We start from the raw sequence: 17,350 nt of genomic DNA, 5'->3' as shown, positions 1-17,350 counted from the left end.
CAACTACAGAAAATTCTCAACTTGGTATTGTAACTTGGAGGTTGAATGCCTTCCAGCCTGAGCAATGCATTTGGTAACCTTACTTGAAAACTTAGCAGATAGATTGTTTAATATGATCCTTTTCACAGTGACAGTAGATCTCTCCACAGCAATAACTCCCTGGAATTATTGGTCAACAGACCAAGATGACCACAGCAATAACTCCCTGGAATTGTTGGTCAACAGACCAAGATGACCAAAGCAATAACTCCCTGGAATTATTGGTCAACAGACCAAGATGATCACTGAGTGGCAATCATTGGAGCAACATGACAACTATCAAAATGAAAAATGACTTTGAAGTTCTGAGTCTGTGAAGAACTATCAAAATCAATGAAAATGGACACAAATAAAGTAAGGACTGGGGAGAAAATAACAAATAAAACACAAAAAGGATATCATTGACAGTAGAAATGCATAGATGACTTAACTGATGAAGGGTTGAATGCTCTAAATAAATGTGTATCAGACTGCGCAAGGTCCAGGGAAATAAAGTATAATATTCTGATTGTCTTAAGTGGACAAAGATATTAGACTGGGATCATGTTATTTTTATATTCAAAACCTTCAATTATAATTGGAGGACAGAATAATGTCCTTAGACTTGGAACTAGCACCAGGGAAAGATACACTAAAGCCTTAATAGCAGGTAATTTATTACTGCTTTAAAAACAGGTATTCATCTACTGAAGCAGATACATTGTTTTAAGAAATAATTTTTTTAATGAAGAGCAAAGGTGTGTCTCAACTGTGCAAATGAAGAGTTTTTCAAGCATTCTGTCATACAGAAATGTTGTACAGAAATGTAACCTTCTAAGTTACTTTGCTAACAACTAGTGTCGTGTATCCTTTAACCACAACTTTTATCCCATTTTATTATTTACTAATTAGGGACAAGATCTAAATAACAAATCTTCTTAATTTAAAAAATTATACCTTTCATATAATTTTAACATTTTGAATCTCCTAAGATACTGATCTCAATCATTTGTCTTGAAAATGAATGCATATAAGTCTATGGTCTTCAGAATATTTCAAAATTGTGCCCTAAATTTTACATGATTTTACTTTGAAAACAAAGCAGTTCTTCTTCAATGTAATGCCAAAATAGCTTCATTTTTTTTTAACAACCAATCACTGTGCTAATATTTCTAAGCCATCACCAATTACTGCTCACACTTTGCAGTTATGACTAATAAATACAAAAATTGCTTACCTTTTCAACATCAATCTGCAGTACACCCAATGCATAAATGTTTGTAAATAAATCTAAGTCAAACAAAACAATGTACTGGTATGTGCAACTATGACCCATAACAAATACCTTCACAAATGAGTTTATTGAAAATCAATGGGCTAAACTGTGTCCTACCTTATACGTTCACTTATAAGTTGACTCCAACTGCAAACTGCATAGACCCAGAACTTCCATCATATAATATGTCAGCAGACCTGGGTCTATGCAGTTAGATAGGATTAATCAGCGGACCCAACAATAAAGACAATGATCTGCTGGCACATTATGGAATTGCAGATCTCGGTCTGTGCTAATGTAAATTGGACTCAATGTATAAGCTTGTACATATAGAATGCTACAGCATAAGATCAGAGTTTATGTTGTTTGAAGTTTTACATGTAACTAGATGGAATTTGGTTTTGAAAGCAAGCATATTTGCTTCCCCCCACCCAATGATGACAATTAATGTAATTCTGTCACACTGACTGTTGACAGATGAAAAGAAACAAACAGAGAGAGGTGAAAAAAATTAATTTTTGCTAGGAGTGTGATAAAGGATATCCTAGATTTCAAAGACCTAAATTTTACTTTTCCTCCTGGAAATGAAACAGTTCCATCACTTTAAGTAGCCTGCAAAAAGCTTTAGGTTTTCAAAAATTGGGAAAAGATCTCCATTTTTCCACAAGAGGCTGAAATATTGGATGAAAAAGAAAAGATGTATTTGTAAAACACTGCCAATCAAAAACACTGACGTCCAAGAAATAAAAAAAGTATACAACCTAAATGAAAATATACATATGCCTATAAATATGCATGCTAAATTTCATGTGTCTACCTCATTTTGTTTTTGCCAAATTGTGCTAAGCAAGTTTATGTATTTTAAATTTTGATTTCACAAAAAGCTTTTAAAAATTGTTAAAAAAGGAACAACTTCATTCATTGTTGAAAATCTAATCAGGCTGTATAAATATAAATACAAAGATGTCTCCCAAATTTAATTTATCTACCTAAAGTGGATTTTGTTAATTATGTTAACAAAAACATTTAATAAAAATGAAAGTCTAAAAAGTTCCAAAATGTGTAAAAACTAGTCTCCTAAATCTAATAAGATTTTGGAACCCAATCATGGTATTTAAATATTAAATCTGGTCTTGTTTGGATCATTACTTCTTTAGCTATGTTCAATAAGTTCAAAAATATATTTAAAAAATATTTTAAAAATCTGCATTGGCTTATAAATTAAATAAATTCATCTACTGGTACATACTGATGCAAAGAAGCCTACAAAGTTTAGTTTGTCTACCTTTTGTGAGTTTTGCTTAATCATACTTACATGGGTTTTGTCAAAAGTCCAAATGTTACAAAGTCTGTCAAATTAGATTTGTATTTGAAAAACACTACAGACAGGCAGATCTCTAAGTCCAAAATATTTTTAAAAAATTAGAAAACATTGAAATAATGCTATAATTGCACAAAAATCTCACAAATACATCTAAGAGATGCATACAAACATCGACAACAAATTTTATTAATCTTTCTGAATTGATTTTTCATGCTAACATGGATTTTGTTCAAAAGGTCCAAGTCAAAAAAGTTAAAAAATATGTAAACAATTTAAAAATTTCTTAAATGGCCTGAAATCTATTCAGGTCATCTACACAAAAAATATGCCTAAAAATTTCATTTTTGTTTACCGCAAGTGGTTTTTGCTTAACCCTTCCATTGGAGTACCTACCACTGAACCACAGCTTGGTATACAAGTTTCTTGCTACATTGTGCAAAAAGTCCTATCAACAGAAAATCCTGCCATCCTAATATGGCTGTCTAGAAAAACTGCATATTAATTTATGTATATTGAAACCTTTCCAATCCAAAATACAGTGCATATTGCTTATTTCTAACTTATACAATTATAAACAAGAACATTCTTGCTTACTTGTACATTAATCAGAGAGTCCTAAGTTAGTAAGCTATATGATTCCACTCGTTGATGGGTTTTAAAAAATCATCAATCATTATTACTGCTGTACAAGCCATTGGGATTGATTCTTTATTTATCAAGGTCTAGAGATAAGCTGGATTCTGTTAGTCTACTTGCAAAAAACAGTGGCATATGCATCATTTTGAGGGAATACTCTGGAGTGTCCTCTTTTCTCTGATTAGATATTTAGGATTTACCTAATAGTCTACCATAAGCAATGACACAACACAAACTTTAATAAAGCATGTTTTATGAAAGTGAATATTCCCATTATGGTGTCAGCATGAACTGACCATGTAAATGGACTGACCATGTAAATGGCAGTCGTATAACAGGGGTGTCAGATATTGCTTGTATGGAGACACTGCAGAGCATTAAAACATGCTCCATTGAAATGCAGAAGAAAGTTGATTGAAGTGAAAGGAGGTAGAGTAGATTAGATGCACTTGCATGTGAAAAATGGTTAATCAAGTCCAAAAGGTCAAAAATGTTTTTTTTAAAACAATTAAGAAATTGCTGTGTAATGGCATGAAAATCTACCTGGGTCTCTACATATGCATACAAATATGCCAAATTTAAATTTTCTGCACTAAGTGTTTCTGATTTTTTCTTTTTTAAAATCTTGCAGACAAGTTTCTTGGGATGGATGGATGAACGTACAGATTAATGAACAGGACCAAATCAAAATACCCCATCTGCAAGTAGTTGGGGCATAAAAATTTAAAAATCACTGAAAATGTCAACAGTTCCTCTACATATAAAGAGAAAAAAGCCTACCTAATTTAACTTATCTCAAATAATTTTTGCTTAAACCAGAAAACCATATGAAAAAAAAGGTCCTCAAAGTCCAAAATGTCTGTAAATAAAACTCCTGAAAAATAACGTCACAGTCACCAAGCCTGGACATTGTATTATTTTTCTCCTTGAGTCTGAGTTAATTGTTCATTTTCTGTCAATTAAACATGATGTTACAAATGCAAAGTTTTTCTGTGACTGACAGAGATGAATCCTAAGTTCAAATTCAATCTCATAAGTTTTATGATTTCTAGGCCAGAATCTAATCAGGCTTTGGGACAAACTCAATGATCTGTGTGTGTGTGTGTGTGTGTGTGTGTCTGATGAATAATAACAACTAAAGTAATGTCTTCCATATATTTTAGAAGTAACTGACCATGCGTGTTTCACTGCCCATCAGACTTGGACTTTCCTGGGCTGTATTGGGAGAATTCATTGTGTTAAGATTCTCCTGTGCTTGGATGCTTAATTCTTGACTGACCATTGACCTACTTTCTACTGCGTTTGAAAGATCAAAAGTAGCATCCATTTCCTCATTCTTTCTTTTCATTAACTCTCTGCAAAAGAAAACAAAAACAAGAGGAATGGTGAGGACATGTAAATATACACCCACCTCCCCTTCATCAAACCCATACTCCATAATGGAGATGAAGCCATAGTAAAAGAAAGGAACATAACTCTGAAAATAGTGTAAGCAGAATTATTTGTCAGCATGAATATCTCCTGCCAATGATCAAAATATGTATTAAGTTCACAGTATTCCAACAAAAACAGGAAAAGCAGCTAGTCACAAAAATTATGTTATACCTTGCATCTAGCTGTAAGCAAAATGGGTAATAACTCTCACAAAAATTATAAAAGCAAAAGAATTTGTCAATATATATATATATATATATATATATATATATATATATATATATATATATATATATCTGTGTGTGTGTGTGTGTATACATACATTAAAATAACATGGCTTTTGAAGTGCTGGTATAAAGCAAAATGATATAGCAATACTATTGGTATATTAAATTGTGATCCACCCATGGTACAATAATACACATATATAAACATTCTTGCAACTGTGTGCTGTTGATTCTAGGCCTACAGATCAATGATGAATTTCCACTCATTAATCATTAGTGACATATAAAAATAATGATAAAATGTATTAATAATCCCCATTTTCAATATGAATTTAATATGTGCACAATTTCATCACAAGCCTTTCTGCTTTCCATTCTCTTCCTCCCCTCTCATGCATAAGGGGAGAGGACAAAATACACAGAAATCTGGAGTGAGAGAGAAAAAGAATTTGGGCTGGATGAAAACCATGAAACTGAACTTACACCAGGTAACCTATAAGAATATGGATCGTCGTAACGGTATATGTACACTTTATCTACAGTGCTTATATAATCACTGATACAAAGTTGCAATAGCCTGTTGACACTATATGATAAATGTTTGGATACAAGGGACACATACTGTAATTTAATGCTTTGTTGTTGTTGTTGTTTCTTAAACCTATGAAAAAAAATTCTAAAAATTGATTATTATTAATTAAATATGAACAAAAGTCATAATTAACTCATCTGGAAAATGAATAAATCTATTCAGACATAGCAGCATAAGGCTTCATTCACCGATGACATAAATGAAATAACCTTATAAACAAAAGATGTAACTAGCTGCACTCAGGTGAACAGATGAGCTTTGATTTCATTCATTGGAATAAAGAGATAACAAATTTCAACACTGGAAGAGAGAACCAACCTGATTAAAAAGTGAAGTTAATTGAAGACTGGATAAACAGATACTAGTTTCTTTAATTTTGCAATTCATATGCAAAAATGTGAATGTTTTAATATATATATATATATATATATATATATATATATATATATATATATATATATATATATATATGAATGCATGCAGTATTTTAACAAAAACTATGAATGAACAATACATGTCCAGTAGTTATAGGTCTTTTCATTTTTAAACAGAGTTGAATATTGACCTTGTTAACTGGTCCTTTGCAACAACCTGTCATAAGTGACCATCTGTCTTGAGAGACCACTTTTTGTTGGCAGAAGGGGTGGTCTCTTAGGACAGGTTTTATTGTAGTAACAATGACAAAAACAGTATTGATGGTTATAGTAATGAGGAAAATTCAGGCTGACTCCTGGATCCATCATCTCTTATGACTGTCAAGATCAAACAATGATGACAACAACCACATATATAATCTAGAATCTACAAAGAAATGCTAAAACTGCTTGTGGTACATGAAAGGAAGAGTACGAACAGCAACAGGTTACCTTGAAAGGACTGATTTGATGAGACAAGGTACATATTTTAATATTCAAAATTTGACATTTGTTCCATAGTTAAAATTTTCATCATGCTATATGCCAAAATTTGGGTCACTGAAAATCCTCTCTCTTTTGAACTCCAAACTCCTGACCAAATTTTGCAAATCTCCAGATCTGTCCTAAGCTGACCTCTTATTTTATTTAATTTTTACAAAAAAATGCCCCAATTTTAGTACTAGTTATCGCTCCAGATAATTTCTGTGATGGTCCTTTCTTCCAGATCAGGAATGTTGTGTTCTCAACCACAATACACCATTACTTCCCCTGCAGATTTCACTTGTTTCCCATATGGGCATGCTTTCAATGCAGCTGCTGTACATTCTACTGGATACGGTTTGGATACGGTTTGGATACGGTTTGCATCAAAACTAGTTAACTGCATGCTGAAGGTATTATTAAGCTCCAATATCTCACCACCCACCCACCCCCACTACTAATTTGTTATGGCTTGATACTTGTTAAATCACAATCATGTCTGTGTATTTGACAGTATATATTATTATTTGTTTCATGTGACACAGCTTGAGGCATTTGCTGCATAGAACCATTTGCTACAATAGGCATTTTAGAAGCTGAGTTAAATATTTCTTAAAATACAGACAGAGGTCATGTTCCTTACTGCATCAGTTCCTTGTTGATTTTGACCTTGGGCCTAACAATCTTGATGTGAGTGGAGTGGACAGGCATTACAAAGATTTTCTCTCCTCCTGGAAGTTTGTGTGGACAGATCACAGTCTGCAAATAAAATTATTCCTGGAAGTTTGTGTGGACAAATCAGTCTGCAAATACAAATTATTCCTGGAAGTTTGTGTGGACAGATAACAGTCTGTAAACAGAAATTATTCCTGGAAGTTTGTGTGAACAGATCACAGTCTGCAAATAGAAATTATTCCTGGAAGCATCTAAATCAGCTTACAAAAAGACATTGCAAGCATGAATGAGAGTACATAGGTATCAATCCCATCCAGTGACTAAAATTAAGTTGAAAAACTTGCTGGACTTAGGCCAGCAACTAATGAAAGAAATTGCAAAATTCCTTAACAATATTTGGATCTACTCTGAAAATTGCTGGTTGTAGTTTGCCAGGCCTGGAGCCATTTCAAACAATCATGCTATCCAGCTGTAATTTTCAAAACTTGAATTATTCAAACTATCAACTGATCCAAATGAACCACACATTTTTCAACCACTGTGTTTTTCCTGCCGCTATAATCAATTTAACTTTTGAATTAGCAGATCATTGTCATGTAGACTCAAACAATCAAGATAGGTCTAAGTAAAAATGTTAAATGTATTTATCTGTGTATTTTTAACTTTGTGAATCATGTCACTGATAAATTCATTTGTGTTAAGATGCTTCAACATCTATTTTGATATTATCAGTATTAAATGTGCTTAAAATGATCCTAATCTTTCTGACTGTATTGTGGTTACTAATGCATGACATACAGGAAACTGTAAACAGCATGCATCCAGTCCTGCAAGGAAATCACAAAACTCCTGAACTTGCAATTTTGTATTAGACAATCAAAAGGGACTTAACATTTATAAAGTCATTTTGATTGGCTGGAAAGAGAAAATCTTAAATTCATGTTTAGAGTTTTATGATTTCCAGGTCAGATCAGCCTTTGCATAATTTTTTGCCAGAATGGGACTGGAGATCATAAAACACTTGAGCTGACAGTTTTGACTGGATTTAGATTTTGCATCAGCCAATCAAACAGAATTTAACTTTTGTAATATCTAATTTGGCTGAAAGTGAAACTCAGGAGTTATATGACCTCAATATCAGATATGCCATTCATAAAGTGGGATAGTTTGTTACATATTCAAAGGAATTTGTCTACATAATTCTTATGATTTATGATACACAACAATTTGTCTTATTACCTTACTACAATTCTGTCACAGGATACACTTGAATACATCTTGTGGTGTCCCTTGTGGTAAGGAAGGTTCATTGAATTTGAAAATTAAACCATACTTACCAAGTTGAAGTTTGATGATAATTTCATTGAACTTGTAGTACCTTTAAGAATCACACAACCACCCAACCTCCCTGTATCTCATCTTGTATCGTGTGGTCTCTTTAAAGATTGACCAATCATGTGGACTAAGTGAATATCTTATTAATGGGTTTGAAATTTTCAATCCTGGATACACCATAAAATGGATAAGATTCTATGTTAAAATTAGGTATATTCACTGGTCAAGTTTAAACTGACCATCTATTTAAAAGTGTTTAATTTTGTTTTGTCAATCACAAAGAGTTCAATAATGAGTAAGATAAACATTGCTATATTAGCATAATGTTCAAGAAAGAGCCTACACTTCATATTCAACAGATATTAAAGCTGATATAAAACATTACAGAAAAATAAATAAACAAGCAAAAATTGCACGATTAGTCAATGCCATAAAACAATGGGAATTTGATTTTAATTTTGCATGAAAATGTAGCAGATTCTATTACTCACTTTTTCTCCGCAGCTGGGACAAAATTTGGCATCCTTAAACTCTTCAAAAGACCTGCCCTGGTTGTTGGATGTGTAAAGCATGGCAGCATATTTACTGAACACACGTTCCTGTGGGATGAAGGGGTCGGAGTCATCTTCCTCATTGTCCTCTCCCAGACCAGCAGATAAGATAGAGTCTATGCAAATAAAAAAGTTTGCTTTATAACCTCACTTTATCCAAACCCCAATTACCAAAAAAATCATTTGATTCAAAATGACTGTATAGGAAGAACTCCAGCTAATTATATTATTCCCTTAACATTATTATTTAGAATAGCCTGATTAGCCAGGTCAATTCTGTATTCACTAATGAACTGAGATAACTGATGTTCTCCTGTTCTGCCTTGTTAATGCAATCATCAATTGGATTTTTCCAATGTAATATTAGAAACCAAGAAAATCTGCTTTTAAAGAACATTTATTCAATGTTGTCATATGTTAGTTCTTAGATATTACCAGTATGTCAAACATTAGGGACTGAGCAACAGGTAGTACTGCTTGTGTAGATCTCTCTCCTTGTTCACAATACACTCTAAATGCAAGACATTTACATTAACAGACCTACTTACACTGCAAGATAGAAATTAAATAAGTTTTGTCAAGTGAAATTAATGTTTTAATTCTATCTTTTAATTAATTTCTGTGTAATCATCACAAATTTAATCAAACATAAAAAGTATCAACCATCATTCATGAGTGTTTATGAGAACCTTTTAAATCAAGTGCACCTGAATTTTGATCTATAATCGACAGAAGTGTCTGTTATACTGTTATAATCAAATAAAAGTAAACATGCTTTGTATTATCAGTTTAATTGCATCTTTTTTATCAAACCAAATAAAGGTGGTATAATAAAATTTTTCAAAGTTAAAAGGCATGTATTTTCTAGCCAAGTAATGGCTAGCAGTCACAGTAGTATGTCAGATAAATGCATCAACTGACCAATTCAACACTTTTATATTTTTAAGTAGGTAACATAATTAAACTATCTAATGATTTATCCTACTAATTATAAAATGTGATAAAGGGTAGCAGTGAAAGGAGTAATTGGTGCATGAAAAGCTTTGTTTCACAGATACAGTTCATTATGGAGAAGCGAGTTCCAAAGTTGGCAGTGAACTTAAAATTCCTGAATTGGCTCTCAGAGCTTTGATCAAGGATGAGCAGAATTCCAGTACTACTTGAAATGAAATTGCAGCATCAATATTTTACTAACCAAACATCTTTTACAAAATCAAGTTTCAACATTATCTTTTTATTGCAGCATTTTCTTTTCAATGTCCATTTGAGATGGCATCTTTGTAACTTTTTTTGAGGTTCCTCTTACAGAGTGGTCTATATTTTTGGACCCACTGTGCATGAGTTATCAAGGGAGAGGTGTAATGCAATATATTTTTAATCCCTACCTTTCTTAGTTTATTAAATTCCTCCTTACCTCCCAAAAATTCCCCCTTTTTTTTAAAATAGGGCCAAAACTTCTTCTCTAAATATTTTATTCTAGAACAGACCTCAAGTGATACACTTTTCACACTTTAGAGAAAAGCAGTTTGTGTAATGTTTACTGAACCTGTTCTAGAACCATTACCTGACTTGATCAAACTCTGTTGTTCCTGTTGTCTCTTTTCAAGCTTTTTCCTACAAAAAGAGAAAATATAAAGCAATAAAACAGTATAATTAATAGTGACATTATGCATGCCTTGTTCTTTTATTACAATTTATTCCGGAGCAACTATATATTGGTTTTTCTCAAGTTAAAAAATATCTCTGAGTTAGGTTAGATGGGAGGAAATATTTATGAGATATAAACATTCCTTCTCATCTCACTGTAAGTTTATGAGATATAAACATTTCTTCTCATTTCACATTAAGTTTATGAGATATAAACATTCCTTCTCATTTCACAGTAAGTTTATGAGACATAAACATTCTTTCTCATTTCACAGTAAGTTTATGAGATATAAACATTCCTTCTCACTTCACAGTAAGTTTATGAGACATAAACATTCTTTCTCATTTCACAGTAAGTTTATGAGACATAAACATTCTTTCTCATTTCACAGTAAGTTTATGAGATATAAACATTCCTTCTCATTTCACAGTAAGCTTAGGTACCACGTTTTCTTTCTTCTTCAGGTTATGTTCTGCTAGCCAGTGTTTTTGTCTTAATAATTTCATATGGTAACTACGGAGTAATTATTATTTGAATTAGAGTGACTTTGTTACTTATTGTGACAAATAAACAAATACTGAGTGACTAAGATTTATATGCGTATCAGATGACAGCCTTTTATTCATTATCTTATAAAACAGCTCTGTCTGCAACTCAAAAAAGTATAGCAGCTATGCCTGTGACCACATGAGTGTGATGAGTGTGATGTGTCAATAATCACATGAGTGTGATGTGTCAATAATCACATGAGTGTGATGAGTGTGATGTGTCAATAATCACATGAGTGTGATGAGTGTGATGTGTCAATAATCACATGAGTGTGATGAGTGTGATGTGTCAATAATCACATGAGTGTGATGAGTGTGATGTGTCAATAATCACATGAGTGTGATGTGTCAATAATCACATGAGTGTGATGAGTGTGATGTGTCAATAATCACATGAGTGTGATGTGTCAATAATCACATGAGTGTGATGAGTGTGATGTGTCAATAATCACATGAGTGTGATGTGTCAATAATCACATGAGTGTGATGTGTCAATAATCACATGAGTGTGATGTGTCAATAATCACATGAGTGTGAGGTGTCCATTATCACACAAGTGTGAGGTGTCCATTATCACACATGTGAGATGAATGCTTATTGCTTACATAAGTGTAAGTGAGTCTGTCAGTTACTCTTTTGAGTACAAGGTGTTTGTTAGTTACAAGAGTGTACTGTGACTGTTACTCACATTAGTGTGGGGTGACTTTGCTCCAGGGTCTGTAGTTGCTCCATTAACATAGTGCTGTGTTGTTTCAGCAGCAATAGCTCATTGGTGATGTCCCCAATCGTATTCTTAAACCTGTCTTGCACCGACTCCAGCTAGAGCCAAAATACACATAAAACTACAAGTCTAACAAAACCAATATGTACACTGACCTAATACAATGACAGAGCAGCCACATTTATGAGGCTTAAATATAAATAAAAAAGTGACTAAATGTCAAAAATGTCCCCACTAAAATGGTGCAACTGAAGAAAGCTTGGTTCATAATGCAAAAGCAAAGTTCTAAGTCAAATACAGCCCATAAAACCATCCAATTTTATCAGAAAATGTTTGAACTTGACCTAGATATTCTTGATATAAGGCCTCATGCCTAATTAGGTTTCAATTTATGCAAAAGTTATTAAACAGAAACAAAATTCATGATGGATGGACAGACATGATGGGTAACACTATACATCCCGTCCAGAGACATGGTTGAGACATACAAATCAAATAACAAAAGTCAGAGCTTATAATTACTTAGAAAGCTAAATCCCTAGTTTATGTTTTTCTGTTCATTTTTTTTTTGCGCAGAAAGAATATTTCACATTCTGGTTACCAAACTGGATATTTTAATTCTTAGTTAGCAAACACCATCATAAGAAGAATGAAATATGAAGGATCACTGTTATTTAAGTAACGTGTATATTCATGTGTAAGTCAACTCCGACCACAAACAGCATCAACTCTGATCTGCAATTTGCACATTCTGCCAGCAGATTGGGGTCTGTGTTGTTTGTTCCCTAACAAAGAGCACTGATCCAGATCCGCCAGTACATTGTAAGACAGTAGATCTGGATTTGTGGAGTTTGCAGTTGGATTCAACTTATAAGCAAGCATACATGATAAATGGGGACTTTGCTGTCAAACATTTATTTATTACAGGGGGCATACATGATAAATGGGGACTTTGCTGTCAAACATTTATTTATTACAGGGGCAGCATATAAGCAAAATCAGTACAAGAGTAACATGTGACTGGAAAACCAACATTAATCTTCAGATCATCCATTACAAGATATTATATATATTGAAAGACATCATGCAAAATTTTGATCAGAAATCTTCACATACCATATATACTGGCTGATCAGTTGATTCCAACTGAAAACTAAAAAAGACCCAGTGTTTATGCAGTTTGTTAGGAGTAATCAATAGAACAAATAACACAGACCCAGATCTACTGGTGCACTATGCAATGTCAGATCAAGATCAAGGTCTATGTTGTTTGTAGTTAGACTTAACTTATAATTGAGTAAGTAATTTTCTTTATGGTGTCCACATTTCCAGTTTTTAAAGGATTTTACTGTGGTAAGATTTCAAGTTTATTTAATCAAGCACACATCTTTTAAAACACGCCCTCCCAACAAAACCAGCTGCCACTGACCTGCTGGTCTGCATTATCAATGTCAATTTCCTGTGCTTCCAATTCAGCATCAGTCATTCCTTCAATGATCTCCAGTTTTTGAAGCTCTTCCTTGTTCTCCTCCAAAAACCTATCAAACTCTGAGGAGAATATATATATATATATATATATATATATATATATATATATATATATATATATACATACATACACATACATATATATACACACAAAAAATGACCGGCCTCTTTTTTGTTTTTGTTTATTTTCCTGTTTTTATTAATGTACCCCAAAAATATAGTTCTGCTGAATACAAGTAATTACCTTTGAAGCACTGATTGTTCTGTATAACGACTAAACAAAAACAGTCTCAATCAATGTATTACAATTATTTGATATTACCGCCACAAAAACAAACCAGCACTGTTTGGTTCTCAAAAGTTTGCATTTAGCATTGACTTCAATAACACATGCACCCTTCATCAAAGCCAGCTGACTATATTCTTCAGAAATATAAAAAACATCTTTCATCAAAGGAAGTGTTACGAGTCTATGCTCTTAAAATAAGTAACAGAAAAGAGTGAAAACAAGCTTTGTAAAAGTGAAAAATGAGATACAAAAACTTATGGTACTGTGAATTAAATCCAAAATAATCCAAGAATTAAAGACATAAGTCCTAGTAATAAAAAAGTCCTGAATAAAATCAGTTCAAGTCCTGCAGAGATCCAAAGTTGAAGGTGACGACGTGTCTGTTATGGCATGTAATGTGCTTATGTGTTGACAGTCTCTTGTTGAATCACAGAAATATTATTCCAGGTCTGAATTCATTATAGATTCCAATGAATGTCTTTATCCAAGAATTTTGTCAGAGCACTTATGTATTTCCTGAGAAAATGATCACTTGAATTCAATAATTTGAAGAAAATAAAATTCAGCCCAAACTGGTCATGACATAATGCAACTTAAAGTGTTAGTTGCTAAAGCACAACTCGTAAAATCTTCATAGTCAAAAGGAATATAGTCCTCTGTTGACCTCAGGTCACAATAGCTTACAAAATTCACTTTGGAATCTACAAAACCCTGACCAAGATCAACATATTTACTCCTTCTTTGTTTACCCGAATAATACTCCTGATAATAAGCTCATACACATAGATAATAATGAAGCTAATATTAGTTGTTTACACAAATGAAATAAATATATAACAAAAATTTTAAAAGTCAATTAGGTCAAGCAGAAATGAACTCAATTTTCAACAAGGTCAAGTCCAGCAAACAATGTTACATTCCAATAACATATAATGAAATTAAAAAAATGAAAACTAACAAATAAACAATTAAATTAAATATACATAACAGAAGTCAGCTCTAAACATAAATAATAATCAATAGAATAAGCTTGATTGTTGCATTTTCCAAAGTACTTGGAACATTTTTATTGTGCTGTGAAGTTTCTGCTTTGCATGAAAAATGTTTATGCTTATGATCGCTACCAAAGGCAGCAGAACAAGCAAATTAAATTTCGAATCTTAAGAAACCAAAGATGTTTGTTAAACTTTTTGAATTGTTCACGTGTCTTTCCCTATTAACCCTTTACCTCATAGAGCATAGTGACAAAGTGCAGCATGCTATAAACAGAACACCTGTTACCTAGTCGACCGCATACACATAGACCTGCCTGTGAACTGTTAAGCAATGTAGTGTATGTTACATTTAACAGCAATTTTAACCATTTTACATTTTTGGTACACATCTATTATATGTGTAAAAATGTAAGAGTAAAGACCGATTGTTATAGCTGTGTAATTATTTTTCACAGAAGAATTTTTATGTGCTTTAAAATCTTGAGAGAACTCGTTTACCGTCAAGTCAGTGAGACTGCGTGACCAGCCATAGCTGCCATTTCCCATACTCGAAACGTACATGTTTTTCGTCTGCGTCTACATCACTAAATCATCTGAATTTGATAATTTAAAAAAACTAATTGCTGCCTACATCAATATCAGAGCCTTTACCTAAGTTATTGAATCTTTCATAGTTGTGATTCTAATCGTGAAAACTTTGTAAGTACTGAATGAAATCCGCGACCACCATTTTGGAGAGTGGAGATTACAACCCAGTTATTTTAAATAGCAGATATCGACCAGTGCATAAACAGCGACCACGTGATCTGACATAATTGTCATTCGCAGAAATGAATGTAGTATCTAATAGGGGGTTTTCCCCGAAGGTGGCACTACAAAAACTAGCTCAAAATTGCTGATGTTTACAGCAGGCGTCAAAAGGCACTTCCATGCAAATGGAGTAGAGGCGTCAAAAGGCGCTTCCATGCGAATGGAGTAGAGGCATCCAAAGATGCTTGCATGAGGTAAAGGGTTATCAACCTCATCCTCTTGGTAGCTTTGGCAAGATAATAGCTGTCTCCAGCTGACCAAAATCTAGGCCATATACATGTAGCATGAAAACAACTATAAAGCCACATCCTACTGGCAACAATGAATATTTCTGAATAATTTAGTGACACATGTTTGTTGACAGTGTGATATAGCTCAAATGAGGACTAACAATATTTTTGTTTTCTAACAGGATGTGAATGACATATAAATTTTCTAACAAGTCATCCATACTTGAATTTATGGATTTTTCACATACATGTACTGTACTTTACACATTATGGATTCTTCTGCACAGTTTTAAGTTGTCAATACACAGTCTCAGTGTAAATCATACTCGCTGACGACAGGTTAACTATTACAAATTTTACTTCTATGCGAAATTTCATTTTGCTTTTGCCCCCCTCCCCCAACATTTATCTCAACATCCACTAAAGTCAACAATATTACCTTGGTCACTAGGATACCAAGATAAACAAGTAGTATCCTTTTATGAAACTGATGATATTTTTTACAAACTGGTAGCAAATTATTGAGGTTGGCGAATTTTTTGGCGACAACTTTATGAATGCCAGTGCCATCCCTGATATACCCTACACCAGAGAACGCATGTACAATTAGTTAGATTTCAGAGAGATTCTGCTTGGGCTGTGCAACTGCAGGCAAGGGCAGAAAAAGTTGGCACAAGATCAAATTTAACTGGTACAAATGCTAATCAACTACTCTCATCAATGTATGTATTATCATTTGCATAAAGTACTGAAAATTATGACATAAATAATACTTTCGAAAAAGAAAATGAAATGAATGAGTTTATGACCCATACAACTGCTGTACTGATAACAAAAAAAATCAAAAGTCAACACCAAAACTGTAATGTAAACCCATTCCAAAATCATCACTGTCAGTCAACAACTCAATCCACACATAGTTAACAACTTTGGTTCAGGGTTCACTTATAAAGTAAATATTTATCGTGTTTACATGCACCATATATAAAATGTTTAGTTTTAGTGGCTTGGTTCAAGTGAAATTTATTAAGCTTTCAAACTCAGCATGACTTGTGCATCATGTGACTTACGGTCATCAATAAATAGAAAGCAGCAAAATCAAAACCAAGCTGGTCCATCACAAAACAAACATATGTTGTTATTAATTTGTTTTGAATAAGAAGAAATAAAAGCTTGGATTAATATCTATGAAGCAGAAAGAGGGGTAATTTAAATTTGTATTGTTACATGCACCAGTAATTAGTAACCAGCACAACAGCACTGGAAGGAGCGTTGTCTTATTGCTATGATTCGTTTAGACAGCAACTACACATAATGAAACTAGCCTTGAACACATTAACCCCTGGACTTTTTGGTCTCAGATCTGAGGCGGACTGGTATGAACTGCAAACAGACAGATGAACCTTTGAAAAAGTAGGATAAGATGGGCATTTGTAATAAAGAGTGGTTTCAATACGAAAATAATGGGTCTGTTAAGCAAAACAAAAAAAAAAAAAGAACTCCAACTTTTACCCTTCTGCTCAAGCGCGAGCCAAATAGCCAATGAAAAACAATGTTTCTAATACAACTAGGCATTATGTTATTGGAAAATCACGTGGAAGTTGATTTATTAGGATTTATTCAGAAATAGCTTTCAAAATCTGTTTCCTACTCGAAT

The 17,350-nt window shown here is 33.1% G+C and overlaps 1 protein-coding gene across 1 annotated transcript in view; it reads right to left on the bottom strand.

Moving 5' to 3' along the window:
• Nucleotides 1-17,350, bottom strand: part of LOC149795570 (uncharacterized) — a 64,298-nt gene that overhangs the window by 27,445 nt on the left and 19,503 nt on the right. Inside the window, exons 9-14 of the mRNA XM_089965402.1 lie at nucleotides 13,311-13,429; nucleotides 11,849-11,979; nucleotides 10,529-10,578; nucleotides 8,905-9,080; nucleotides 7,047-7,162; nucleotides 4,429-4,609 (exon numbers count right to left, since the gene is read on the bottom strand). Of these exons, the coding sequence (XP_089821528.1) occupies nucleotides 4,429-4,609; nucleotides 7,047-7,162; nucleotides 8,905-9,080; nucleotides 10,529-10,578; nucleotides 11,849-11,979; nucleotides 13,311-13,429 (773 nt within the window). The remainder of the gene's footprint in view (nucleotides 1-4,428; nucleotides 4,610-7,046; nucleotides 7,163-8,904; nucleotides 9,081-10,528; nucleotides 10,579-11,848; nucleotides 11,980-13,310; nucleotides 13,430-17,350) is intronic.

The sequence above is a fragment of the Sinohyriopsis cumingii genome, chromosome 7 (assembly GCF_028554795.1).
Source record: "Sinohyriopsis cumingii isolate HCF-2022 chromosome 7, ASM2855479v2, whole genome shotgun sequence".
NCBI classification, from domain to species: domain Eukaryota; kingdom Metazoa; phylum Mollusca; class Bivalvia; order Unionida; family Unionidae; genus Sinohyriopsis; species Sinohyriopsis cumingii.
This window is presented reverse-complemented; position numbering and strand designations above follow the sequence as displayed.